At 37.1% G+C, this 27,894-nt stretch overlaps 8 protein-coding genes across 8 annotated transcripts; 7 read left to right on the top strand and 1 right to left on the bottom strand.

Annotated features, from left to right (window-relative positions):
* Positions 1 to 118: 118 nt before the first annotated feature.
* EV154DRAFT_447271 (uncharacterized protein) lies at positions 119 to 5,265 on the bottom strand (the record flags this gene model as incomplete). The annotated part of the gene is made up of 4 exons (XM_051597128.1): positions 119 to 1,395; positions 1,453 to 4,560; positions 4,617 to 4,657; positions 4,709 to 5,265. The coding sequence occupies 4 exons, from the start codon at positions 5,260 to 5,262 to the stop codon at positions 176 to 178; spliced, it is 4,923 nt and encodes a 1,640-aa protein (XP_051455223.1). The 3' UTR covers positions 119 to 175.
* A 3,684-nt stretch (positions 5,266 to 8,949) lies between these two features.
* EV154DRAFT_424999 (uncharacterized protein) lies at positions 8,950 to 13,372 on the top strand (the record flags this gene model as incomplete). The annotated part of the gene is made up of 12 exons (XM_051596216.1): positions 8,950 to 10,800; positions 10,894 to 11,041; positions 11,098 to 11,283; positions 11,423 to 11,545; positions 11,604 to 12,046; positions 12,103 to 12,240; positions 12,331 to 12,438; positions 12,511 to 12,609; positions 12,672 to 12,836; positions 12,888 to 13,049; positions 13,104 to 13,185; positions 13,248 to 13,372. The coding sequence occupies 12 exons, from the start codon at positions 8,950 to 8,952 to the stop codon at positions 13,370 to 13,372; spliced, it is 3,630 nt and encodes a 1,209-aa protein (XP_051455222.1).
* A 1,976-nt stretch (positions 13,373 to 15,348) lies between these two features.
* Positions 15,349 to 17,838, top strand: EV154DRAFT_301038 (acetyl-coenzyme A synthetase). Its single transcript, XM_051594859.1, has 4 exons — positions 15,349 to 15,630; positions 15,695 to 16,494; positions 16,551 to 16,980; positions 17,042 to 17,838. The coding sequence occupies exons 1-4, from the start codon at positions 15,448 to 15,450 to the stop codon at positions 17,636 to 17,638; spliced, it is 2,010 nt and encodes a 669-aa protein (XP_051455221.1). The 5' UTR covers positions 15,349 to 15,447; the 3' UTR covers positions 17,639 to 17,838.
* Positions 17,839 to 18,883: 1,045 nt separating this feature from the next.
* EV154DRAFT_483755 (uncharacterized protein) lies at positions 18,884 to 20,368 on the top strand (the record flags this gene model as incomplete). The annotated part of the gene is made up of 4 exons (XM_051598598.1): positions 18,884 to 19,010; positions 19,466 to 19,851; positions 19,874 to 20,128; positions 20,306 to 20,368. 4 exons carry the CDS (start codon positions 18,884 to 18,886, stop codon positions 20,366 to 20,368), a joined length of 831 nt encoding a protein of 276 aa, XP_051455220.1.
* Positions 20,369 to 21,257: 889 nt separating this feature from the next.
* EV154DRAFT_516513 (kinase-like domain-containing protein) lies at positions 21,258 to 23,544 on the top strand. Its single transcript, XM_051602397.1, has 7 exons — positions 21,258 to 21,449; positions 21,530 to 21,747; positions 21,801 to 22,019; positions 22,077 to 22,155; positions 22,239 to 22,530; positions 22,584 to 22,963; positions 23,018 to 23,544. Exons 1-7 carry the CDS (start codon positions 21,419 to 21,421, stop codon positions 23,437 to 23,439), a joined length of 1,641 nt encoding a protein of 546 aa, XP_051455219.1. The 5' UTR covers positions 21,258 to 21,418; the 3' UTR covers positions 23,440 to 23,544.
* Positions 23,545 to 23,641: 97 nt separating this feature from the next.
* On the top strand, positions 23,642 to 23,896 carry EV154DRAFT_425026 (uncharacterized protein; the record flags this gene model as incomplete). Its single annotated transcript, XM_051596219.1, has 1 exon — positions 23,642 to 23,896. One exon carries the CDS (start codon positions 23,642 to 23,644, stop codon positions 23,894 to 23,896), a length of 255 nt encoding a protein of 84 aa, XP_051455218.1.
* Positions 23,897 to 23,994: 98 nt separating this feature from the next.
* Positions 23,995 to 24,829, top strand: EV154DRAFT_425064 (uncharacterized protein; the record flags this gene model as incomplete). The annotated part of the gene is made up of 3 exons (XM_051596227.1): positions 23,995 to 24,402; positions 24,457 to 24,603; positions 24,662 to 24,829. The coding sequence occupies 3 exons, from the start codon at positions 23,995 to 23,997 to the stop codon at positions 24,827 to 24,829; spliced, it is 723 nt and encodes a 240-aa protein (XP_051455217.1).
* A 1,960-nt stretch (positions 24,830 to 26,789) lies between these two features.
* EV154DRAFT_425019 (Vta1 like-domain-containing protein) lies at positions 26,790 to 27,893 on the top strand (the record flags this gene model as incomplete). The annotated part of the gene is made up of 5 exons (XM_051596218.1): positions 26,790 to 26,880; positions 26,935 to 27,029; positions 27,083 to 27,210; positions 27,270 to 27,345; positions 27,393 to 27,893. The coding sequence occupies 5 exons, from the start codon at positions 26,790 to 26,792 to the stop codon at positions 27,891 to 27,893; spliced, it is 891 nt and encodes a 296-aa protein (XP_051455216.1).
* Between the last annotated feature and the right edge of the window lies 1 nt (position 27,894).

Below are 27,894 nucleotides of genomic sequence, written 5' to 3'. Positions count from 1 at the left end.
TTTGGATTAACTTGTACACATAGATAACCATATCTTTGGTTTAGAGGGAATTGAGGCTGTTTATTTTCGCTCGCAGAAGTCTTTATATTATGATTAGATATTAATATTTAAATTTATTGGATAAGATAAAATAGATGCTAAGGAATATAAAAAAATTCTTATTTGATTATGTATATTAAAATGGTAATTTAAACCAAGGCCTTTCTGAGGTAGTCGCAGCTGCCTTCGCCTCGGATGAGGTAGTCACATCCGATTTCTCTTCCGATGTCGTCGTAGGCTCTTTGACAGTAGTTTTTGAGGGCTCAGTTGTAGTAGTAGTAAGATCCTTTTCCTCTTTGGTAGTGGAACTAGAAGTTTGAGTAGGCGAAGCAGATATGTTGCTTGTGGAAGGCACAGTCGATGACGAAGGATTGCTAGAAGACGAAGATACATCAAATAGAGGTTTTCCAGACAAAAACTTTGATAGCATATTTTGAAATTCATCAGGATCAGTGATAGAAGTAAGATTCTTCGGAAGAGATTGGGCAGAGATTGACGAAGGTTCAATACCTATTGGTGGAAGATTATCAATTGAGAGAGTAAAAGGGACGCGATCTTGGTAGTAGAACATTTCTGATTCATAAGCCCCACCAACAATAACAGTAACATTTTGTTGAACATCGAAATACTTTTCTTTATCAAAAAGCATGCCTAGAAGTTGGATTAAATGCTCAGGACCCGAACCTTCAATAGTCACAGGCCAATCTTCAGTTTTCATAGAGCCTTTGGCAGGAACTACGGCAGGACTTGGAAGGTTATAGTCAATAGTACCGACAGTAAATGGTTCAGCACCAGAAGTTGGTTTAAAAACAACAGACGCTTTGACTGACTTAATTGCATAAGATGTATCCATGGGATTCTGAAGTGTAATTTGACTTGTGGCTTTCTTTTGGAAAATGAGACCTATAAGACTGCCTTTTACTGCAATACCGCTAATCAAATTTGCTTGAATGCCACTCATACTAGAAGCAAGCTTAACAGAAGACAAAGCAGGGGAAAGCGGAGCAATTGTGGTAGAGCGTTCGGAGCCAACAATAGTAACAGGGACCGTTGCTGCGGTTAAATAGTCACTGAGGACTTGACTGACTCCTTTAGAGTTGGTAACACGTTCGCCTAAATGCATTTGGGCACTAAACACTTTTGATCCAGGAGGAATAACAACATCTTTGAGATATACACTGCCAATTACAGAGTTAAACTCATTTAAGATCGTATCAAAATTGATATCGCCGATAGTGATAGTAATATTGGATGGATTGTCAAGAGAAAAAGTTAAATCAATAAGAATGTAATCAGATGTACCGCCGCTGATTTTGATAGAAAGAATGGTGGCTTTTCCTCCAAAGTCGGCGAAACCTTATGAAAAGAATGTTAGTAAACATACTATATTAACACATATATGCATATACATACCAGCAAGAGAAGTATCAACACTGAAACCGATATTTTTGAGACTGATTTCTCCAACAGCGGTCTGAGCAACAGCGTTAGTGGCACCTTCCAATCCAAAAGTAACACTAGGACTTAAGGTCAAAAGTTGTACAAAGCCAGAGAAAAGAGTTTTATCAATAACCTTAAAAGGCACATCAGTAAACTGTGTTGAAACCAAGCCTGTAGAACTAGTTGTGGCTTTTTCAGTAGGTACATCAAGAGTAGCAACACCGGATCCCTTATAAGTAGCTTCAACTTTCATACTAAGCTCATTAACACCGAGAGGGAATCCAAAGGGACTTTTTATTTGAGCCTGAACATTGCTTGAGCTAGCGGGTGGAGCCCAAGGATCTTTGGTGAAATCTAACGACATGTCCTTTAAAGTAACAGCAGGAATCAACTGAGGCTTTACTTTAGGTCCAGGCAAAATAACATTTTCAATAAGTAATGTTTTGAACGCCGTAGAAAGCCACCCAACAACACCTCCGGGGCCAGAGGCAGAGACACCTTTAACTTGGACAATACTACTATTACCACCGAGATAATTATTAAAAACTTCATTGATGGCAGCTAGTCCGGAAGCGGAATTTTGAGGAACCAAACGGCCCTTCATAGATATAGAGGCAGCGCCTTGAGGAGGAAATACTGCGGCTCCATTGGAAGCAAGAGGTCCAAGATCAGTATCCTTGAAGATAGTCTCAAAACTAACACCGGCAAAATTAAATCCAATTTGACTAGGATTCTTGATAGAAGTTTCGGCTGTAAGGGTGATTCCACCAGCAGGGTCATTAGAAGGTAAATCGAATGATTTAATGGTAACGGAATCCTTAAATCCTTGAGCGCCGGCTAGTGCAACAAACTTCTCCATACTAATCTTAGTAAATGTAAACCCAAGAGCATTGACAGAAACATCCTTGGTAGCAATATCCCAAACAAAATCTTTGTTATTGATCATATATGCTGCAAAAGAAGCCATATCATCACCATTTGAAATAACAAACTTTCCGGCGACATCAAAATTTGCCCCAACATCAGCTTTAGAGGAAATAGCAGCCATAGTAACTGTACCAAGTTTTTTTCCTTGCCACGACACCGAAAGAGGTGAAGGGAAACTGATTATAGCGTCAATAGGCCCACATTTGGTAATCGATCCCTTCATTTGAACAGAAAATCCCGTTTCAGTAGGAGCAGACATAACTATACTTTCAAAGCCGAGTACCGCACCGTCGACAATCTGCTGAACAATTGGTTGTCCGACAATAGGAATCAAAGATGTGACAGAGCTGTCAGTTTTTATTGCTACACTTCCTTGAGAAAAAGACAAGTCTTGCTGATATTGACCAATACTTAAACCAGAAGTTAGAGACAGATCAACTTTTAAAGCTTTCATAGCTTCCATGACATAGTTCGAGATGTTGAAATTAGCAAACAAACTTGAATCTGAGCCAACAGCTTCCATTCCGGCAATTTCAAACCCGCCTAAACCAAGCAAAGCGTCCAGAGAGCGGGTATCCATATCAGCTTTTACAGCAAGAGTACGAAGTAGTAGAGCAATAGAGGCAGGCTCAACGTTTAAATTCATATCAAGATCCTGGGATTCTGCAGTAACTTTGCCAGGAATAACAAAAGGATTATTACTTATATCCTGATCAATATTGCCAACAGGCATACCGGAAAGAGTAGCGGCAGCTGTAACCTTTGTAATTGATAAACCGGAGGAGAACGGATTTGCGATAGACACTTTGACACCAACCGTACCGGATGTAACTGTATCAGGAAGTACTGTCATAGCTCCACCTTGGATCAACGCAGCTTTAAGACCAGGAAGAGTCGAGACAAGATTTAAGGCACCCAAAGATCCTACCAAAGAGCTAATATTGGTAGAATTGCTATAACCAGAGATAGACACAGAGTTGTCGCTTCCCATGACAAATGTACTTAAGAGATTTTTTCCTACATCAGATGATTTGGGGTCAAAGGTAGCAGTAGCAGCAACTGTGTTTTCTCCACGAGCCAAAGTTAGATTTGACAAAGTTACTAGACCAAGATCAGTACCATCAGCGCCCATTACAAAGCTTACATCGCCAGTAGAAATGCCAAAGTCAGAGGGATTAATCATTGTAACATTGATGTCGAGCAAAAGATTTTGTGTAGTACCACCAGAAACATCAAGAGAATTTATGACAGTCGCACTACTATTGAGAAATTGGAGGCCACGAAGTGTGGTAGGAACAGAAAATGATATACCACCCAATGTGATAGGACCAATTGGAGTATTTGTTTTAGTAGATGCATTTCCAGAGACCATGAATGTATAATTGTTCGAAGCGGTTAAAGAGTAGATATACTGATCAAAGAAACTCTCTCGCTCAGGTATTCCAGCAATGGCGTCATTTTTAAGAGGAAATTTCAAAGTACCAGCCTTTTGGTCACTGATGGCAGCCACATTGGGAACATGAATCGTAGCAAAATCAGTAGTTTCGGTGTCAGAAGTGTTGACAGCTAGTGTGATATTCTGAGTAACCTCAGTGATATTTAAACTAAAACCAAATGGAATTTTGAAGTCTGCATTAACACTAGGAGCATTGGCAGAAGGTTTATACGGATTGGCGTCATCAAAATTTAAATCGAGATAACCCATTTGAACAGAATTTATAATCTTGAGAGGTTCAGCAGCAGCCAAAGCTACATTAAGTTGGACACTTTTGAAACCTTCAGAGAGCCAGCTAATGGGATTAACTCCGTCAGGTGCAGCAGATATTCCGACAGCAGAGGTGTTCGAGACTTTACCAGAGACGTAGTTAGAAAAAAGATTACCAACTTTTTCAAGAGCATTAGAGTCAGTTTGAGGAATCAGGGTACCCTTGAGAAGAATATGATTGTCCCCTTTAGCAAGATTTACATTTTCTGCTTGAACAGTACCAATATTAACACCGTCATATCCAATAGAAAGTGCAATAGTACCGAGTTGAACGCCAATTGGAGAAGGACTTTCAAGAACGGTACCTAGTTCTACAAAAATGCCGCCGTTGGGATCATCACCAGGGAGTTGAAAAGATTCAATGTGTACATTTGGGAATCCGTTCATACCTAAAAGAAATAATAAAGTCAATAACATGTAAAGACATTAATGTAAAAAACTTTACCATTTAAAGTAATTTTTTTGTCTAGATTAATAGTAGCAGTTCTATAAAACAAAATTAGACATAGTTTACTTAATAGAATATAGTATGCTTACCTAGTAAGAGCAGTAATATCAAGTTTCCCGCGAAGAGTCCATTCGAAAGATTCAACGGCCATCATATCCCGAGAAAAAGAGGCGAAAGCAGCTTCATCTTTGATTAAGAAAGGAGTGATAGCGTTTAAAGTACCTTTTCCATGACTGATGCTACTATCGTTAAATAGAAAGATATTACCCAAAACCTGATCTTTGTAAAGTACTTCAATGGGGTTATGATAACGAATGTTTGCAGAAAAAGGGCCGGTTTTGCTAAGCGAACTTTCCATGTTCATATAAAAGGTCGTATTCATGTTGTCACCATCACGTTTGCTGTATGTCTGACTGTTCAATGCTTCGGGTTTACTGAAACTAATTTGAGCAGCATCTACGTCAATTTTTGCAGCATTCATTATGTTTTGAGCAATCATAGGGAAGAAAACAAAAATTGCTAAAAGAACAACTGTGATAGTGGTGATGACTGTTAAGATTGAGCAAATGATCCAGTACTTTTTTTTTTTATAAAAAGGAACCTTGGAGGGAGCCGACGGTTTTTCGGAATACTCTTCCATCATATCGGCATCTTCTGTGCTTCGTTGATAATATTCGTCTGATTGTCGGTTTTCCAAAAGGGCATCATTGCCATGGTTATGTTGATTAGTCATTGAAAGAATGGAAAGATGTAATAAAATTTATGAATGATTGTATATTATAGTATAAGTAAATAATAACAGTGGGATAGATGATATTAGCAGCTTCAAAGATTTGCTGAATATAACTACTGAGCCCAGTTATTAGACTGATAGGAAAGGAGAGAAGAAGAATGAATGCTTTAAATTCTTTTAAATGACACACTTTATATATATATACTCAAAATTGTAGCTTATGTTTTTTTTTGTTACATTGAGGATTTAGATCAGTGTTCTCCACCAGTAACTTTAATTGGATCGCTTTTTTTTAAATATACCTAAGTCATCCTTTGGGGTTACAAACCGCGATAAGTTATTGCATAGAATTAAAAATATTTCAGGTGCATGTGAAATACCCACACTGAATGAGAAAGTAATAGCTCTTCTAAACAATGCAAAAGTTTACCAAGACATCTTATTTGATTAATAAATACGCTACATATAATTAAGAGCAGATAATCAAGTGCTCAATATAACAGAAGTTTAACAAACAGTAACAACAAACAATTTTCACATGAAGCGGCTGAAGTGTATGCGAAAAAAGTTTTCTTTAAAACATTGGAAATCGGCCAACGCATTCATTATTACCCTTTTGTATCTAGACTTGTGAAATGTATGAATATGATTATAGTTTAGCATGTATGTGTTTATTTTTAAAACTTGCACAGAGAAAAGCACACTTATATTAATGTCATTAGCTCTTTGCAATGTGACGTGCTTAACTTAAATAAAATATATTATTATTTATTGTTTTGTTGATTAAGTACATTGATAAAAAAGATCTTCCTTATTTGTTTGCCAGGAACCAATAAAGCAGTTACACAAACCACATCATCAACAAGAAGGAATCGTTACACGGTGATTAATTTTAGAGGCCTTTGCAAAGTCATCTCCGACAAAAGGATGATTGTGGTTAGCCACTCAATATCGCGAAACGTGCATACGAATACCATACCTTATTGATATATATTCCTCCATGTGAATTTTCTTTTCTCTTTTTTTTTTTTTTTTTTTTTTTGTATAAATTCGTGAGAAAAAAAATATATTGCTGACAATCTCCACCAAATTGAGAAAATGCAACATAAAGCTATTCAATCACAGTTACATGTTTGGACACAATACAATTCGCGGAATTATGTCAGACAAAGGCATTTTATGTGATTTTAACTGCATAAAAAAGAGTGTCTAAAAAGTGTACCTCATTGTTCCTTTTTATGCCAAAAAATAAAATAAAAAATCCAGTTCTTTTGGTTGGGTATTTAGATTATTAACATTACCAAGATGGATACAATGCAATAGTCATCTTGTCATTATCCGTGATCTTAAAGTATTTGTGTTACCTACAGATTTGAACCATTGTAACCAAAGCTTACATAGCTGATAATCCGGAATATACTACCGGATATACACAGATATTGTAGACATGGTTAATCATCATTCAATTGTCAACAAGAGAATTCTTATAACTAAGTATAAATGAAGTACGATGAAAAAAAAAACTTGTGCTATACTAAATTAAGTAGTACTCAACGCTAGCTCATAATTTTTCTTCCCTACAGACTCCATAGATTTATTAAACGACATGGCTTTGTGTTTATTATTTACAAATGCGTTAACATGGTATGGCAATAACAAACCCAAATACGTAATAAAACTGATGACATAAAATCTGGTCAACTGGTTGACATAGCTCACAATGAAAAGAAGCCTACGGAATAAAAAGTGCGGAATCTTATATATCAAAACCAGCAACATATTTTATAATTTTGGCCCGAATTTCTAATTATTTAACAGAATATGTACGAAAGCTAGGTGAATAAAAATACTAAAATCATACTTGATGTATACGTGTGCCACTTTGACTCTCATGTAGATCAGCATATTTTCAACTAATATGGTCATAAGAGGTAGTAAAATGAGATAGCGTAAAGTGAATTTTGAGAATATTGTGATGCGTATATCCATAATAAACACCTGGTCAAGAATTGCACCACTTTTATAATGAGGTGACACTGTAATTTATTTGCACAACTGGGTATTATTTGAAACAACAAAATGATGTCATGACGTACTACCGATTCAAATAAAAAGTAACCTTGATATTTCACTGTGACAAAAAAGATGTTTAAATGTCACAGTCTTCTCAATAAGACAATAAGGGGGCTTTATAAGTCCTGAATTTTGCTCCTTTACAAAAAAAAAAAAAGCGGGGGAGTTTGGTTAATTATTTAGTTAATTTTTGAAGCTTTTGGGTCTATACAATAATTTTATCTATACCAAATGACCAAAGAAATAAATTCGGGTGATAGCTTACTGTTTTGAGTAAATTATACGAAATAAATAGGACAAGCCAAGCTCATATCCGCCTTAAACCAATTAAAATGCTTTAAACATTTAAAAATACGGCTTGATCTCTACAGTGGTTACATACTTCATTTTAAGATTTTAAAATTTGGCAGCTCTTCTTGTCACAACAATAACTATTGTAGTTTGAATAATTATCGACCTTTTTGTTTCTCTCTCTCTCTTTGAGCCTGCTTCTAGATATCGACAGAAGAGCACTAGGTTTAATATATCAACATCTACATTTGTTGCCAATAAGTATGTCGTTCATGACGAGGTATTGGTATTTACTTTACTCTTGGTAACAAAAAAAAAAAAAAAAAAAAAAAAAAAAAAAACCAAATCAATTGAGGGGCAATAATTTAATGATAAAATCCGGATAATAAGGCAGCCTTTCGGTTTAATTGGACAGTCCAAAGAGGCGGATGGCGCAGAAGAAAGAGGACGTGCTTCCTCAAATTTCTGTCACATCTTTCCACTTGTCCTTTTGTCTTCGTAATGAAGAAAATTAGTCGAACACGAAAAAAAAAAAAAAAAAAAAAAAAAAAACTTGAAACCTGAAATTTTTTTTAGAAGTTTGCCTGTTTTTTTAGTTTGCTTTTAAAAAAATACCTTGTACAGAGAGAACTCACATATATGATCAGAATAATGTATCGCTGTGTGTCTCGATGAACAAACCACATCAAAGGTTTAAAGTTTGAAGGTTTAAACCAGGTGCAACGTACAATTAGGGCGGCCTGAAAGACTTGGTGGGTTACAATATCTGAGCATAGATATATCCATTACATCAATGATCCGACGTAACATCTACGAATTACACAGAAATCGATGATATACTATTTCCTGCTTAGACTTGTAACAGCTATTGCGAAAAGTTTGAACAGCCCGAAATATGGCGACCGCGGAATTTATCTACTTTCTTTTAAATTGGCCTCCAAAAACATGTTTACCGTCACTGAATCTACTGGAGAGTAATAACGGTTGGCCTAAAAACCTCCATATCTGAATCTCCATTTTTCGATTCCGTCCAAAAAAGGCAAGCTACTATCTGAAAACGAGTTCTGATTCGTCCGAATAAGAAAACTAACAATTGAGGACCATTTGAAGCACGAAAATATTTGCAGAACGTGACATCTGGGTCAAAGGAGGAACCTGTACAAAAAACTCCGCAAACCTTTATAAAAGAGGTTCAACCTACAAAAATAGCTTTAAATACGTTGCCTATACTTCATGTACAGTACTAATTCTTCCAGGAATCCTTGGGGAAATTCATTTGAACGATTCAGTGGCAATAATTCTCTTACATCTATCGATGAGCTAAAGAAGTCAATCAGAGAACAAAAAATTTTGTTGGCAACAACTGGCCAAGATTCTGTTGAAGAATACAGTGAGCACCAAGGCCTCGATGTTAGCATCGAAGAATTGAAGCGACGCATTATCTCTTTAAACCAAGAAATGTACGATAAGCAACAAATGGCTGCTTCTGCAGGTCGGTCAACTCTAAGTCCTGCTCAATGGTGGGAGCGTTACGAGCTTAATATGAGACAACTAGAAGATATAGCAGACCAAAGACGGGCTCTGTTAAAAGAAATTGATTATCTTGTTGGCACTAACATGAAAAATCTAGAGGAAGAATTGATTCAGGAAACTGAAAAATTGAATACGGCTAAATCAAAGGCGTCTCAACTAAAAAAATCCGTATATACGCCTTCCTCTATCAATTATGATCAACCTGGAATGACAGAATCAGAGCGTATTCGTGCAAAGGCACAAGCCATGGTAGCCGCTCGCCTAGGAAGAAGTAGTAGCTCAAACACTTCATTGCAACATGATAATGCCGAAAGCGAAAGCGCCAGACAAAGAATGTATCAAGTAACTCAATTTATAGGCGAGATCAAGCAGATTCGGAGGGAAGTAGAGTCAATTGTCGAAGCAAATTTAAGTGAAGTAGATCAAGATTTGGTTTTAGGTGCTAAGCAATTAAAAGATCGCCAGATGTTTGAACAAGGTCTATATATTGATGATGAATTGGCTCGCTTTATTGATACGCTGGAAAGATCGTTAGTGACCAACTCACATAAGAGATCTTATTTACCAACCCAAAAGATGCCACTGCTTCCACCGCTTCCATTATCATCTATACCGCCATATTCCCAACCACCTCCTCCAATACCCACATCACAGAGACCAGGGACACCTAGATCCGCTGCAGATATTAAAGCTGAAGCTCATAAGCGTATTGAACAACGGAAATTGCTTTTTGTCAAAGATTCCAGTAAAACACAATCCACTGTCTCAGCAGAAGATCCGTGTCGATTGACAGAGGACATATATGTTAGTGGGGAGGAAATAGCAGCTCAAGAAAGAATGAGACAAGCGGAAGCGGATGCCCGCGCCCGACTAGATGCTATGCGCGAAAAAAGGCACAAATTAAGAAAAGAAGCTGCCGAAGCAGAAGAAAAGAAAAAGAGGGCAGCTGCTGAAGCCACTGCCGCTGCTGAAGCAGAGATGCTCGCTGAAAAAAAAGTGAAACAGCAAGAAGAGGACGATCGTATGGCTAGAACAGAGAAAGCACACGGCAAATTAGCCGAGCAACAACGTGTACTACGAGAAGCAGAGTTTGAAAGATTACGATTAGAGCGCGAAGAGAAATCGAGATTAGAAGCAGAAAAACTTAAGAAACGTGAGGAGGAGGAACGGATTGCTGAAGAAATACGTCAAAATGAAGCTCGCAAAGCAGCAGAACAAGCTGCCCAGGAAAAGCGTTTACGCAGAATGGAAATTGAACGTCGTGAAAGGGAAATAGAAGCCGCTAGATTGGAAGAGTTAAAAAGACGCAAACAATGGGAGGAAGAAGAAAATCAGAAAAGGCTTGAAGAGGAAAGAAGAATTAAAGCAAAAGAAGAGGAGGCAGCTCGAATTCGTAAACAGTTGGACGAGGAAGATGAAAGACTCGAGCAGCAAAGAAAGCGCGAAAAAGAAAAGCGTCTTAAAGAAGAAGCCGAATCTCTGGTACGGGAGGAGGAAGAAAGAATATTAAAACAGAAGCAACAGGAGGAGAAAGCATTGTATGAGGCTGGAGTTAAATTGCAAGAAGAAAAAAGGCTCGAAGAGATAAAACAAAAGCAGCAGGATGAATTCGAAGCTAAGCAGATAGTAAATGAAACTGGACAGGTAGAAGATATAGAGGCCGAAACATCACAAATTGATTCTATGTATTATTCTTCCCCTGCTAGCTCTTTATTGGCTACTCAAAACAGTACTACAGCGGGTACAAGTGGATATGGAATTGATGTAGAGGATGAAGTTAATTTTACAATAAGTAGGATTAATTTGAAGTAGCTGCCATGATGTTATATACTAATATTACAAATGTAGTCTATCGGGTGAAAACTTTATATGAATATCAAGGGGTACGTGAGGATGATTTATCTTTTTCAGCTAACGAAACACTTAAAGCGCATCCTTCCAAAGATAAAGGAAGTGATTGGTGGTATGGCACATCCTTGTCAACAAATCAAGTTGGATTTTTCCCTAGAACATACGTTGAAGTTATAGAAGAAGGTAACCAATGCTTTTTTTTTCTTTTCTTTGAAAAGCTATCTAATTTGTATTGTTTTTTTTTAAAAAAAAACTTTAGCTTTCCGTGTCAAAACATTATATGACTTTACCAAAACACGCCCTGACGATTTGGGGTTTTCAGCTGACGAGGTTATTATTGTCCAGCCTTTCCAAGATGAAAATAGTGACTGGTGGTATGGAACAAGTGAAGACACAGAAGAGAGTGGTTACTTTCCAAAGACGTATGTGGAAAAGATTAATTCTGGTAATGTAAAATGGACGAACAAATGAAAGTTAGTTTAACATATTTTAAAAAATTATAGTATCCAAAAATAATCAAATATCACCTTCAGCAACGTCAATGTCAATTTCGATTAGCGGAGGACAATCATCACAAAACAACTCTCACTCTGCGGGCGTCTTTTTAACAGTTTCAGATCATGATCTACCTCGTGGATTGTCAGCGCCCAACACCCCAATAATGAAAAAAGTAAATTTAGGGGTGGATAAAGCGCAATTATCTAAACGTCGTAGAGCAGCTAGTACTGTCAGTTCCACCAATCAAAACAACATTGGTTCACCACAGCTAATATTTCCACGCTCTGGCAGCGTATCAGAGAATTTAGAACTTTTAACTTGGGCTAGTACGATGGACCCATTGGAGCTTGAAGCTATACCACCTGAGGAACGTAAAAGACAAGAAGCTATATTCGAACTAATTGCTACAGAGAAAACTTACCTAAACGATCTCCAGATGATTATCAATGTAGGAATTTTATGTTACTTTACAGTGAAAGTATTCCCTTACTAACAATATTCCAGATTTTTTATGCGGATTCTGGAAAGTATTTAACCCAAGATGAACGCGATGTCGTGTTTTCAAACATAGATGATCTGTTGATATGTAATACAGCACTTTTAAGCGACATGGAAAATAGACAAAACGAAAAGGCCAATGTTGTGGATAAAATTGGTGATGTTTTTTTGAAACATGTAAGAACTAATATTGATCTTTCCATGATTGTACTGAAAATATACGTTTTTACTTAGGCAGATAGCTTACAGTGTTATTCTACTTATTGCCGAAATCAGTCGTACGCCACTAAGTTTTTACAGAAAAAAAGAGAAGATGACCAATGGTTTGAAGTTTTCTTAAAGGTAAACAGGTCTCGCGAGTTTGATAGAGTATAATCCAAACTCATTTTTGTCTTTTTTTTTCTTAAAAAAAAGACCGCGCAAACTAGAGCAGAATGTCGTTCTTTAGACCTTTCGCACTTTTTATTAGAGCCTGTACAGCGTATCACTAGATATCCTCTTCTACTTCGTCAGGTAATGTCTCAGGATTAGAAAGCGATATATACTAGGGCACACCCTAATATTTCTAAATACAGATTTTAAATAATACACCAAAGAAGCATCCCGACCATTCGCTAGTCAGATCTGCGTTGTCGATAGCTCAAAAGGTTCTTGAAGACGTAAACGAAGAAACGAGACGGTTCGAAAACATTCAAAAAATGTCTGAGCTATCTAGAATTTTGGATTTAGAAGGAACAGTGGTTAGTTATTTCTGTTAGAAAGTGCTCTTGAATTAATATCTTCCGATTTAGAATTTGAACGTTCCAGGCCGAGAATTTGTTATGGATGGAGCTCTATTTAAAGCCAAAAGTGGTCGTAAATTACACGGTTTTTTGTTCAACGATCTTCTAATCCTTGCAGAACCATTAAAAAGCCTTAGTCCCAAAGGCTATCTATATAGTCTTTATAGAGAGGTATAAATGATTCTATGTATTACAATATTTACTAAAACACTTTCTTTTTTAAAGCCTATGCCTATAGAGTCAGTCAGTGTTCGTCAGCAACAGACAATGACTTTAAAACCCTCTTTTGGGGGTAACAATAATACAGGTAGACTTTATGAAGGATGAAGTTTGACAGATATAAACCTTACATGTTTTGTTTAATTTTAGATGATCTATCATTCCAAATTGTTTCTGGAAGCCATGTTATAGCGGTTAAGACCTCCTCTGCATCTCAAAAGCGTCAATGGATGAACCAAATTCAACATTTTAGTGCCCTTCAACAATATAGATAAACATTTTATAATAATTCTTCGGAACTGATAGTATTTATATAAATATTTATACAAACCTATAAGTGTCTACTTAAGCAATGTTTTATAAAGTTCATGTCTAAGAGTTCTCAAACGATTCATAATAGAAATGATACATAATATCATCATTTTTTTTAGTCCGATGACTGACTGCATAGATATTTTGTTCAACTATGAATTGAAACAAATTAAAAAATTAGTCAAAAATCGAAATTCTAACCACATTAGATTATCAAGTTTCAATTTATAAAAGAACATTACCTGCATCAATTTACTAGCGTTGTAGGTTTATAACTGATTCGGGTGTGCTTTCCATTCTCTTTATTGAAAAGCGAAAAGAACTTTCTAAAAGTTTAAAAAGTTTAATATGACAGATTTTTCCGATACTAACTAGCATCTTAGTCTTCTTTTCAGGGCACGAAACATGTTAACTGGCGTTCTAGGCAAGCACAACAAACACGGATTTTTATTGGAATGCCTTAGTTGAATCACCAAAAAATACCTTTTCATCTTTGGATGCATCAGTACCCAAATTTAGGACTGTAACTATCGTTATTATTGTTTTAAAATCATTAAAACTCTTGAGGCCTGGTTCTTTCAAAAATTGGAGATTGATCACTAATAAACCGAGCGTGATGTCAGGCCCCATCTGGAAACGTAACCGTACAAAGGTAAGAATAACAAAACGAGCTCGCTTAACGTGGTTTGTAATCTAAGTGCGTTAAAAAATTTAAACGGCACATTTTGACGATATAAAAACCATAGATGTATGTTCTTAGTAAAGTAAAATTGTTCTTCATATTTGGCAGACCTTTTCTGGCTGACAATACACTAATGCTTATGGAAACCAAGAAAGAAAGTTACTTGTGTGACATCATTCGGAGCACTTTAGTAGCTTGAGAAAAAGTATGGCTAATTGTTACTGCAGACAACCCAAGATAAACAAATTAATCACATGAAATCAGCTTTAGTAGATCATTTTTACAGGCTAAATGTTTGGCATTCTCAGGATGACACAATATAAACATGTTATTTTTCCTCTATATTCCAAAACTCAATATAATAATGCCGGAAGCATATTTGGAATACGTATGATACCACTTTTGGGAATATTTACGATCGTTTTTGTTGCCAACATAATATGTTTATATGTACGAATAATTAATGCAGTAATTACGAAAAAACTTTCTAAAATAGTCCGTAAAATTATTATGTTCATTCGTCAAATTATCAATGGAAATTTGAAAAATACAATTTTGGCTGGTGATGGGTGCCGACGCGGCGAAAAAAAAAATTTAGCCAGTCATCCTTCTATTGTTATTAATGATACGCATTATTATTGGTGTGATTAAATGTAGCAACATTTGCGACCTTCATTTCAAACAAATACTGATGTTGACGAATTTTGGCAAACTAAACATTCTCCGGTTTATGGATCATATCTAAGAAAGGCAGAGTTTAAATGAAAAAATCTGCAATAACTTTAGCCGCCGTTTGCGATCCTTTCAATAAGATCTATTTTATGTCTCTGTAGCATTTTAAAGTTAGAAGCATATCCTGCGTAGCTATGATGTGCTAATCCTAAAAATTAAAAAAACAATTCATTGACAGAAATAAGGCCGCGGGGTAGTATCCATATTAAGAAGGTCTTCCAAGGCGCAAGTGACAGACATTTACATGCCTCCCTATTTTTAAACGGCGTAAATATAACCCCGATGTTGTTTGCTGCCATTTGACATGTCGTAACTACATTTTTGGTTACACGATTGTATTAGATTGTCCCCAAAATAGAAAACATTATTTTGGGGTAAAAAAAATTGATTGGGAAACTCTAATGCGGAAAAAGGTTTTTGACCTGTCAAACTTTAAGAAATTAAAGAATGTACAGCTAATCGCTCTATTTGAGCCAATGTTAAGTGACAAAATGTGAAACAGTTTTTTTACTGGTTGAAAAAAATTAAGAAAAAAAAGTGAACCATATAAAAAATTAGTTTTTCGGTAATCCTCTCACTAGACCTGTTCTCTTTTCCTTTTTTATACTACACTATTTAAATATCATGCCTCACTCCACCAGCGATAAGGTTGACGAACAAAATCAAGTTCCTGAGATCATTACACATCCAGTACCTAGTCGTCTTCTTGATTCAAAACAATGTCCCACACCTCATGTCAACTCTATGGAGCAATATCGCTCCATGTGGAAAGAGAGTGTTGAGCAGCCCGATATTTTCTTTGGCAACGTATGTTTTAATTTAATCTTTTTTCTCCCCCTGTGTATTTATTTTTGTCTTGTTTTTGTCTTAGCTTGCCCGTGAGCTTTTAACTTGGGATAAACCTTTCGAGACTGTCAGTCATGGCTCATTCGAAAATGGTGATATTTCTTGGTTTGTAAACGGTGAATTAAATGCCTGTTACAATGCTGTTGATCGTCACGCTTTTGCCAACCCTGACAAGATTGCTATTATTCATGAAGGTGATGAGCCTACCGAAGTCCGTCGCATCAGCTACGGTGAGCTTTTACGTGAAGTATCTCGTATGGGTAATGTTCTCAAAAGCCTTGGTGTCCGTAGAGGTGATAACGTTGCTATTTATATGCCAATGATTCCCGAAACTTTGATTGCCATGTTGGCTTGTGCCCGTATTGGTGCTGTTCATTCCGTTGTCTTCGCTGGTTTCTCCGCCGATTCCCTTCTTGATCGTGTTGCTGATTGTGGTGCTCATGTTGTCATCACTTCAGATGAAGGAAGACGTGGTGGTAAGAATATTGCCACTAAGAGAATTGTTGATGATGCTTTAAGTAAGGAAGAAGCCCATCAAGTTGAACATGTTATTGTCTATCAGCGTACTGGTTCTGAAGTTCCCATGATGGATAACCGTGATCTCTGGTGGCATACTGAGATGGAGAAGGCACGTCCAGTTTGCCCTTATGAACGTATGAGTGCTGAGGATCCTCTTTTCTTGCTCTATACTTCCGGTTCTACTGGCGCTCCTAAAGGTGTTGTCCATACTACTGGCGGTTATCTTTTGGGTGCCGCTGCCACTGTTAAGTATATCTTTGATGTTCATCCAGAGGATGTTTATGCTTGTATGGCCGATGTTGGATGGTAAGAGTAAATAATTTTTTTATCATTTTGTCACATCTAATGTATAATATAAACAGGGTCACTGGTCACACATATATTACATATGGTCCTCTTACTCTTGGTGTAACCACTGTTTTATTTGAATCTACACCTACCTACCCCAATCCTAGCCGTTTCTGGCAATTAATTGAAAAACACAAGGTTACTCAATTTTATACAGCTCCCACTGCCATTCGTGCTCTCCAGCGTTTGGGTGATAAGTGGTTAGATAACATCGATCTCTCCAGTTTGCGTGTTATTGGTTCTGTTGGTGAACCCATTAACCCTGAAGCTTGGAACTGGTATAACGAGATGGTTGGTAAGGGGCAATGCGCTGTTGTTGATACCTACTGGCAAACTGAGACCGGGTCTATTATTATCAGTCCTCTCCCTGGATCCACTCCTACCAAGGCTGGTTCCGCCACTCTTCCCTTCTTTGGTATCAACCCTGTTATTCTTGAGCCTTCCGTAAGTACTACATCTTAATTTTCTCTTCTTTTTTTCGTATTCACATAACTTACTTATATAGACTGGTAACGTCATCACTGCCGTCGATGAGACCGGTGTTCTTGCCATAAAGCAATCATGGCCTTCCATGGCTCGTTCAGTATACAACCACCATTCTCGTTTCTTGGATACTTACACTAAGCCTTATCCCAACTACTATTACACAGGAGACGGTGCCTCTATTGATAAAGATGGTTATGTATGGATTAGAGGACGTGTTGATGATGTTATCAACGTTTCTGGTCATCGTCTTTCAACTTCTGAGATTGAAGCTGCGCTCATTACACACGAGGCTGTTTCTGAATCTGCGGTTGTTGGTGCACATGATGATTTGACCGGTCAAGCTATCCATGCTTTTGTATCATTAAAATCACACTATCAATTCAATGAAGGTCTTGATCGTGAATTGATTTTGACCGTCCGTAAAATTATCGGTCCTTTTGCTGCACCTAAACGTATCCATATCGTCCGTGAACATCCCAAAACCCGATCCGGAAAGATTGTTCGTCGTATTCTTCGCAAGATTGTTAACGGCGAACATGGTCAACTCGGTGATACTTCAACCTTAGCTGATCCCTCTGTCATTCCCTCTATTGTCTCTCAGGTACACAAGAAATAGATTAAAGGCATCAAACAAATACTTCCAGCCTTTATGAACTCTTTAACTTTCTAAAAAGATTCTCCATACTCACAATTTACACTTCAAAACTTCTTTTGGGTTTTGATTTTTTTGTATAAATTATACTAATTTACCCTGTTTGCACCGATATTCTTTTTTCTAATCAATTAAATTAAATAAATAGTTTTATGACAAATTTATGATAGGGCCAAGTGATTCCCACTTAAAAAAATGAAAGGATTACGCACATTGAAAACAAATTAAAATTACACGCCCGCAGATATGTCTATCATTGATGTGATTAATAAAGTTTCTTTATTTATATATATCCAATCCTGAAACACGGTATCTGCAGTTATCAAATGGCCATCAGAAAAACTCATCTCAATTACCACCTTAGAAAAACCTGATAATGACTGCAACCCCCCCCCCCATTTTCGAAGCAGAAGCAAAGAATAATGAGACAAACCTGCAGGTTGGTTTATAAAATGGAAGTACACGGACTCGCATTTTACGCGGAGTTGAGTTTCCATAGATGTGAGGAAGAATCACGCTAGACACCCCGCTGGATCTCGTGCTGTAGTTATGATTCTAAAGGAAAGGGCAACTTCTTACACGGTTATAGGTGGTATACATCCCACCAGTGTTATTCACATAGTACTGAAGAAGTCACCTCCCAAAAAACAAACGCCTGTCAAACCTAAGAAAAGCAAAAGGAATAAAATGGTTGGAAGATGGCCGCTCTCGACAATAACACAAAGCGGAAGCGATATAGGCATCTTATGAAGAAGCCCCTTTAATATTTAAAGACACAACCTCCCTTCATTTCCTCAAATTCAATTATAAACTTCTGTATTTTATAGATCTCGGTCCAAATTTAAAAGCAGCTACCCAGTTCCATATAATTTCACTATTCATAAGAGCCATCCAATGAGACAGAAAATCGAAAGTAGAGGATACATAATCATGTTATTGCCTCCATTTTCGCCTAGGCTTAACCCTATCGAGCAGTGTAGTCATTAGTGAAAAGGAAGTTGAAGCCCAGTCGTTAACTGAGAAAATTTTGTCTATAAATTTGCTGACATCTGTAACCAGGTACACGATCAAGTGACCATGAAGACATTGCTAAGTCATACACTATTTTCATATATCATTCGTGTACGCTTAGGATAAAATTTCAATCAGCGACGAAATAAATAATCGCACAAAAAACAATTAATTTTCCATGCATAGTCTACAAGCGAAATGAACGAAAGAGAAATATATCTGTTATCATTAAATAGGTACACTGCCAGAGTAAGGGTGAACAATATCATTAGAAAGTGTATCATCATATTGAAGGGCACGAATAAGTGCCCTATGGCATGCGTACGTAAATCTCATTCTAAAAGCTTACTTCATCCAAAAGACTGACCTGCTTATGCTTTCTCTTAAAGATTGAACGATTGGGTTTCAACCAAAAAATTATTGTCTTTTTTTTTGGCCTGATTTGACACACAATAGCAAGCAAAACTTGACATTGTTGTTATTCACCCTTAAGGGGGGGGGGGGGGAGTAGCAACCCCCCCCCCCTATTTTACTCTTGTCAGCACTCTAGATGTGTTGCGTTACCGTGAGTAAATTAAATACCACTACCTCATTATAAACAACACGCTTATTTGCAACAGATATATGAGTGGATAAGCATATCGAAAAGAATAGATATGCATGCACCAGACTTCCTTCCTTACCTGACACCCTTAAACGATAAGAAAAGAATGGATTGGCAAAGCAGATACACTGCTCTTTCTGCTGTTTTTATTAAACATACTCAGTAAATTTCACAAGAGATTGCTCAAGAAACTGTTGGAAGATGTGCTACGATTGATCCTGGACGAAGAGATTTGCTATTCTGTGTGCATGAAAACTCTACTGCAAACAATCCTAACAAGTTTCGCTTTACCAAACAATACCAAGACAAGTTTGAAAAAATTAAAAAATACCTTAGAATCCATGAAGCTGTGAAACCCGCTAGAGTAGCAGCCGCTGAAAGGCTTTTGGTTAATTATGATTCCTTGAATAGAGATGAATTTGAACAGTATCTTGAAAACAGGTCCAATATGACAGGCATCATCCAAAACCACTATGTCAACTTCCGAACCAACCATCGTACTGCTCATCCCTTGCACAGAAAACTGCGGCTATCTGTCTATTTTAGAAGACAGCAAGGAAACGTGGATCTTATTGCAAAACTAGATGAACAGTTCGGTGTCGAAGCTGTTTATGTCATGGGCAACTGGTCTACTCCTAATACAAGATTTCATGAGCCGATCCGGGGCCTTTGATTCCGTTGGTTGTTTCAAAAAGCTGGTAAAAAGGTGCACTGGATTGATGAATTTAGAAATAGTCAGTGCCGTCCAGTCTGTGAACGTAGAAGTCTTGAAATGTTTCGGATGGTCGATAACCGGCGCCCTCATAGATGAGGAACAAATCCTCGTGTATTTAGAAGTGGTAAGCTCAATTTTTTTTTACGGTCTTTAAATCGATCTTTTTTCTTACGTTGTGAACAATTTTTTTTTTTTTTTTTTTTTTTTTTTACATTTTGATCTAGTATTTTCTGAAAATGGTGTAAAAGATCACACTTATAAAATTTTTATATATTAAAGCTCTCTAAAAAAATTTAACAAGATTACGTTTTTCCAAAGTGATGTCGCACGAACAAATTTAAGCTGTCGCACTTTTGACAATTAAGCTCAAATAAACAAACGAGGAAGGTTACAATGGCTAGTTCAGAAAATCATCAGCATCGATAAATACCTAATTGTTATTTCTTTCATAATCTTTACCGCTTTAAGCAGGAGCATAATTGATAATAGTGTCTTCATCCAGAGCGGTTTCACCAGAAGTCGCCATGCCAGGAGAAGAAACGCATGTACCAGAAACCTTCCTAATCAGTCACACTTACTCAATTTGGCGATCCAGAATTTTAATCCTTACATTATGTTAATTAAACATTTATCAGTACGAAATCTCTCAATATTTAAAAAACTAGAAAAGTTAATGAATTTCACTATGAGAAATACGGTATTATTCACCACTCCTGTAATTACTACTCATTACTCCAGTAATTACTCAACTAAACGTGGAAAACACCAGCCAAAATTCACCGGATCATGGGAATCCCTGATATCACGGTCCATAACATAGTTAAAACACAATAAAACATGTCTGCATTAATGTAAGGAAAAAAAGGCACAGTGTTCGGTTAGAGATAATGAAAGATTAGGCCATATTGTAAAGACTTGCGGAGTGACAAATGGAAAGTCTCTGTGCGTCACCCACCCTATAAATACCACTTTTTCACTTGAAGAACCCAAACTGCTCTAATGTCATTGGAGAGAATCAAAGATGTCCTCACCTACTTCTCCAGCGATAGGTCTTGTATCTGCAAAAATTAAGTTATTCAACAGCAAGTCTGATAATGATTCGACCGTTGCAACAACTGATAATGCACCTATAAATAACACATTACCACCTCTTCCGCCAAAACCTATAAAGATTACGGCTTTAACCTCCTCCAATTCTTCTTCTTATAGAAGTGTTGTTCAGGTGCAAACCCCACCACCACCGCCGCCGCCGCCACCTCCACCTCCACCTCCTCCACCCGCTTCAAACCCTCCGCCACTACCATTGACTCCTCCGAGACCACTTAATAGACCACAACCTTCAAAAAACCAATACAAAAAAAACCAAGCCTCACCCATTATTGCTCAAAAGAGTGGCTCATCAACATTAAAGGTCATGCTCGGAAAAGTTGTCGGTAGTGTTAGCGGTATGTTACTTTCAATAGGACCAACCTTATTCCCTTTTTTTTTTTGACTCTTTTTTTATTATTATTATTATTCATATCAGATTTGTGGACTGTCCAAAGTAATTCTTCGACTTCTTCTGCATCAGTATCCACCTCTCAAAATGGAAAGGCCAAGATATCCTCGCCATACAATATGGTTCATGTAACACATGTCGGCTTTAATCCCCAAACAGGTGAGTTTACTGGTATGCCAAGAGAGTGGCATATTCTACTCCAGCAGAGTGGTATCACGAAAAAGGAGCAGAGACAAAATCCACAGGTAGAAGATATAAATATATAAAGTTGCCTGCTGGAACTAAATTACAGAAATAGGCAGTGCTGGATGTATTAGGATTTTACAAGGACTCGAAAGATGAATCGTTGGACACAGTGTGGGATAAATTCGATAATGTACATCCTAGAAATTACACAGTAGTTAGATCAACGACGCCTCCGCCATTACCGCAAAGAACTAGGCCTCAGTTGGTAGTTGTAAACTCTAGCGACAGCACAAAACCTCCGGTACCTAGCCGCCCACCACTTGCTAATAATGTAAGTACAACCAAGTTTATTGTGATTTAAAATTAATGCATTTCCTTTTCTGTTAAGTACAAGAGTACTTCGTCTTCGACATCAACATCAACTCCTCCTCCTCCTCCTCCTATACCAGCTCGACCTGATGTATCCAGTAAAATTCCACCACCCAAACCACCACTATCGACTAAGCCGTCTATTCCTAAAAAAATGTCGTGATAAAGAAACCATCCATAGAACAGGATATTTCATCTGCATTAACATCATCCCCTACTCCGCCACCGCGCTCCAATAAGCCCGCTTTGCAAGCTGACAACAGAGCACTATCATCCGTTTATATTGCTCCGTCTGCAGCTCCATTGGATCCCGCATTTGACAATACTCAAGATAAAGCCAGACAGTTACGACGAGAACAGAGACAACAAAAAGAAGCAATAAAGGACGCCCAGGTAATAGCTGATTTACAGGCTATTTGCACTGATGCCGATCCAACCAAATTATACCGAAATATGATAAAAATTGGACAAGGGTAATGATTAACACATATTTATTTAACGCTTGCTGATGGTGCCATCTTCTTAGTGCTTCCGGTGGTGTATATACTGCACAGTCAGTTGACACTAACATGTCTGTAGCTATCAAGCAGATGAATCTGGATCAACAAACAAGAAAGGAAGTGATTATCAATGAGATTTTGGTTATGAGAGAAGCGCATCACAAGAATATTGTTAATTTTATTGATTCATTTTTGGTTACCAACGAATTATGGGTTGTTATGGAGTATATGGAAGGTGGATCTTTAACTGATGTGGTAACAACCAGTATGATGACCGAGAATCAGATTTCCACTGTTTGTAGAGAGACACTTCAAGGTATAAATCATCTTCACTCATTGGGTATCATCCATCGTGATATTAAATCAGATAACGTTTTGCTTGGATTAAACGGCCACGTCAAATTAAGTAAGATATAGGAGTTGTTTAGTATGGCTGTATCTGTTAACCGTTACTTTATAGCTGATTTTGGATTTTGTGCAAGACTCAACGATTCCGAGACAAGAACAACAATGGTTGGTACACCTTATTGGATGGCACCTGAAGTGGTGACTAGAAAAGAGTACGGACCAAAAATTGATATATGGTCATTGGGTATTATGGTGATTGAGATGATTGAAGGGGAACCACCTTATTTACACGAAAATCCTTTGAGAGCATTGTACTTAATTGCTACTAATGGTACACCTGCATTGCAGCATCCGGATGAACTATCAGATAAACTTAAGGATTTCTTAGAACAAGCTTTGACAGTGGAAAGTGCGGAAAGACCTGACGCACAGACATTACTAGAACATCCATTTTTGCAACGAGGAGAAAACGTAAAAAGCTTAATTCCATTAATTAAGGCAAGCAGGGACCTTCGAAAAGCTCATGAAATGTAATGTAATTTTTGTATCATACCATTAAAAATATCCATCCTTTGTCTTCTTTATTTTACTCCGACGTGAAAATAAGCTAGGGAGTCCCTTTTTTTTTTTTTTTTTTTTTTTTTTGAAAGACAATGTTCTTGCGAGGGCTGTTTCATATTTATATATATATATATAAATCAGAAAAAGATAAACAACAATAAAGGTTATTTTTATCATGTCCCAAAATAATAATACAAACACTGTGCCTAATAAGGCTGAAGCAAAGGCGGACCAGGCTATTGGATCTGCCAAGGAAACATTTGGTAACGCAGCCGGTAACTCGGAACTTGAATCTCAAGGTGCTAAACAAAATGCGCATGGTCACGGTAAAGAAGAAGCTCATGATATTGCCGGGATCTTCAACAAGATTAGCCACGAAGTTGAAGGCACCGTCAAAGGTGTATTTAATGCTATTTCTGGCAAAAAATAAATAAATAAAACGAGCTTCCAATGTAGTACACGTTTAATAATTTAAACCTCGGTCATTTTACTTGAAATTAGACTTTTCTTTATTTTTTGTTTTTTATCATGTCTCTCATTAAAACGAAAAGTATTTTAAAAAAAAAAGATTCCAGTTCGAATAATTCTTGGTTTTCAAAATTAGAACCTAAAGCAAATGCGAATGTGAACTCTCCCACCTCTCCCAGAATAAATAATTTGTTCAATGGCTTGAGAAAGCAACCACAATCTGAAAGTGAACAGCCTAATGTCAACTCTGAATTAGATGCAAAAGAGTTAAGAAGAGTTCGATTTCCAGTTGCTTCAATAACAAAAGAATATCTCTTTATGAAAGAGGATCCCATTACTGAAAGAAAGTCTCCGACAGCTATTGAGCCTATCAATATACAAACATTGGCTCAGTTATTATCCCTGTACGAGCTGGTTTGTAGAAACAAACAAGTGCAGACAATCGACTTGTTAGTCTCCACCCTAATTGTAAATATCCATATAATTTTTTTGTCCTAGTTACTGACTCTTCTTTTACAATAGAATCAGCAGCAGACTAGTTTTTTAACCAGGATTGACCTCACCAACCAACATATTGATAGATACAATATTGAACCCCTCGCCGATATCATGTCTGTTGAGTTTGGTCTTCAGGAACTCGTTCTTAATAATTGTGGACTGGAAGATGATGTAAGTAAACAATAAAACACATACTTTCTCTTTTACTTAACAGCTTTTTCTTTTTTAGGCAATTAAAGTTTTAATGCACAGCTTATTAAATAACGACAAGATTACACAATTAAATTTGGCAAACAATCCAAAGATTACCGCAGTCGGGTTTAAATACATTGCCGTATATATAAAGGGTGTAAGATCTACATTGTATATATATATTCAATATTTGTTATTTTGCTAAGATATATTGCATGTAGTCTTCCCAACTAGCAAAATTAGATCTATCGTTTACCCAGCCCGATAAAAAAAGCATTCAGTATATCACAAGTGCAACAGCAAAGACCGAGAATAACCTACTGCCATCGCTTACTACACTGATATTAAATGGATGCTCATTACGTAATCAACAAATAGAAACGCTCGCTGCTGGTATCAGAAAATCGTCTATACGACAATTATATTTACGAAGTAACCGATTTGTTAATGGAGGTGCATTATCTATTGGTGTTATGCTACGGGATTATGATGACTCTTTACATAGCTTGGAGGGCCTTTATTTGGATAATAACGATTTGAGTCAAGGTATCCAATACATAGCACAAGCATTGAGACGAAATCAAAGCCTTTCAACTTTGTCCATGTGTGATTGTAAAATTGATACAAAAGGATGTGTTTTGATTGGTGAAGCACTGGTAAGACAAAGTGATACAAAAAATAGTAACGAGATCAATTGGCACTGACACGTCAATAGAGATATAATCAGCATTTACAAATTCTTGATATAGGATATAATCCTCTGTGCTCGCCTAACTTGGACGGTGTAAGTCAAAGCCAATTAAGTGTTTTTATTTATCGTTTATTGACATTTATTAGATTAACTTAATCCGGAAAGGATTAAACATCAATAGATCGCTTTTGGATTTTCGCATGCCTGACACAGGTTTGACAACAGAAGGTAAAAACCAAATAACTTGAAATAACAATGGCTACTTACCACCGGAACTAGCTTGTATCGCTTTAGCTGAGTGTATCCCCGAAAACAACGCTTTGGTAAGACTTGACTTATCTAGAAATCCTCGTATTGAACTTGCTGGCCTTATGGCAATATATGCTTCCATCAAAATGAATCACACAATAACATACGTTGATATCAATATACCCGTAAGCTATAATACAGTTTCTTAGAACGTATCGATACAAAAACTAACGGCGTATGTAATAGACTGATGATTCAGAAATGGTTATGATTTATAACGGTATATTAGCAACATGTGATATAAATAGGCAATCTAGTAAGCAGGGCACTCAGCAAACGCCGAACCCTCCTGTGACTACAGCACAAACAACCGCCAGACTTACATTACAGGAGCGCTTGGCAGCAGTTACCAAAGGAAAAGCCTACAAGAATGTACCTGCTTTCTCATCTGAACCCAGTATATCTTACACTCGTACAGAAACGAAGCAGCAACAAGCAAACATTGATGATTCTATTTTAATAAGGAATGCATTTGATTGTGTTGGCACCCTTGAGGATGCACTTTCTGACAATGATAGAAACATATCGTCGGGTAATATACTTGATAGTTGTAAGAAGGTGCAAGCAGATATCAGTGCTAGGATACCCCTTGTATCTGATCCAACGAATTTAGGTAAGAGAAACAAAATAAATTGATACAGTGTATGATGTTTTATCCAATCCAAATACAGAAATTATGCTTGCTATAAATGATCGACTTACAACCGCCATGCAAGGCTTTAACACGACAACAGACAAGATATTGGATATTGATACCACGAATAGGGTTAAAGAAGAAGAAAATTTATCTGCATCGTTTGAAATAGGTGATGATGACGATGACGATGATGATGAAGCAGAGGAAAGAGAAAAACATTTAAAAGAACTGCGTAGTGAAATCGAGGCAGAAGAAAGTGCCGCCTTTTTAAAGGCTAAACAAAGTGAGCTTGTTATCGAAGAATAAAATCCTATATCTAATTATTTTATCAAATATCGAGCGTTAACACATAAGGATCAAAATGCTGTACTTCTGTCATATAAAAATTCACACAATTGAGGACGCTCAAAATTAACTTAAAAATAATATGTGACAATATGCAAACCGGTCGGACTTGATTCAGCTAAAATCAGTTGCTCTTGGGACAACTTTAATGTGTATATTTTTTCTTCTTCACAAATTATAAAAATGGATATTCCAGTCGAATTGAAATACATAACTCCTTACGTTCAGCGTGGTCAGGAATTGGCCACAAGAGATCCTGTAGTATCATATTATGGTATATACTAGCATTGTTTATCCAGATGGACTTTCTAACCACATTGCTTTAAAGCCCAATATTATGCCGCCAAATTAGCTATTGCAAGAGGACCTAGAACAAAAGAAACGAACGAATATTTGTCCCATTTACTCGACGCTTTAGAAACTGTAACGTTTGTATAATAGCCGTCGCTTAAACACCTGCTAACACTGCCCTTTAGCAAAAAAAAACCATTGGGGAAAACGAAGCCATTACAGATGACTTGGTTGGATATGCTCATGTTGAGAACTTCGCTCTGAAGATATTCCTGAATGCAGATAATGAAGACCGCTCTGGAAAGTCAAGCAAGTAAGTTTCTTATTGATTTTGACACAGATTACCGAGACTCACGCTGCTTTTCTGTTAAGAAAAACAGCAAAAACTTTCTTGGCTGCTTCCATCTTTTTAGAATTGTTAAAAACCTTTGGCGATCTTGATCCCGAGGTAATTTCTGAAATCAGTTGAGTGAATATAGCGTTAATTTTGAATAGGTTGAGGCCAAGATCAAATACTCTAAATGGAAAGCAGCTGATATTATGAAGGCTTTGCGTGAAGGACGTGTACCTACGCCAGGTTCACCCGGAGAAGAAGAACAAAGCGAAAATATACCTTCCATATCGGAGTTCCCTAGTCCACCCTCTAACTTTACAGCGCCTTTACCACCCAGTAATACCTCTGATGTAACTCATACACCACCACAATTACCAAAGCCTGTTACTTCTCAACCGTCTGCTAATTCTCAACCACATGTTACTGCTAAACCGCCAGTTATTTTTCAGCCAACCATTGTTGCTAATCCTGCTGTAGCTCCTCAGTTAGCAACTCCTGTCAATCTTAATACCGTAGGTGATGCACAGATCGCCTCTGCTCAAAAGAATGCTAAATGGGCCATCAGCGCATTGGATTATGAGGATATTAAAACTGCACGTTTGCAATTGCTGTCTGCATTAAATGACATTGGTTTTAATCAAGAAAATAATTTTGGATTTTAAA

This window comes from Mucor mucedo, assembly GCF_025094135.1.
Source record: "Mucor mucedo strain NRRL 3635 chromosome Unknown EV154scaffold_80, whole genome shotgun sequence".
Taxonomy (NCBI): Eukaryota; Fungi; Mucoromycota; class Mucoromycetes; order Mucorales; family Mucoraceae; genus Mucor; species Mucor mucedo.
The sequence above is the reverse complement of the archived record's forward strand: the minus strand, read 5'-3'. Positions and strand labels throughout refer to the sequence as shown.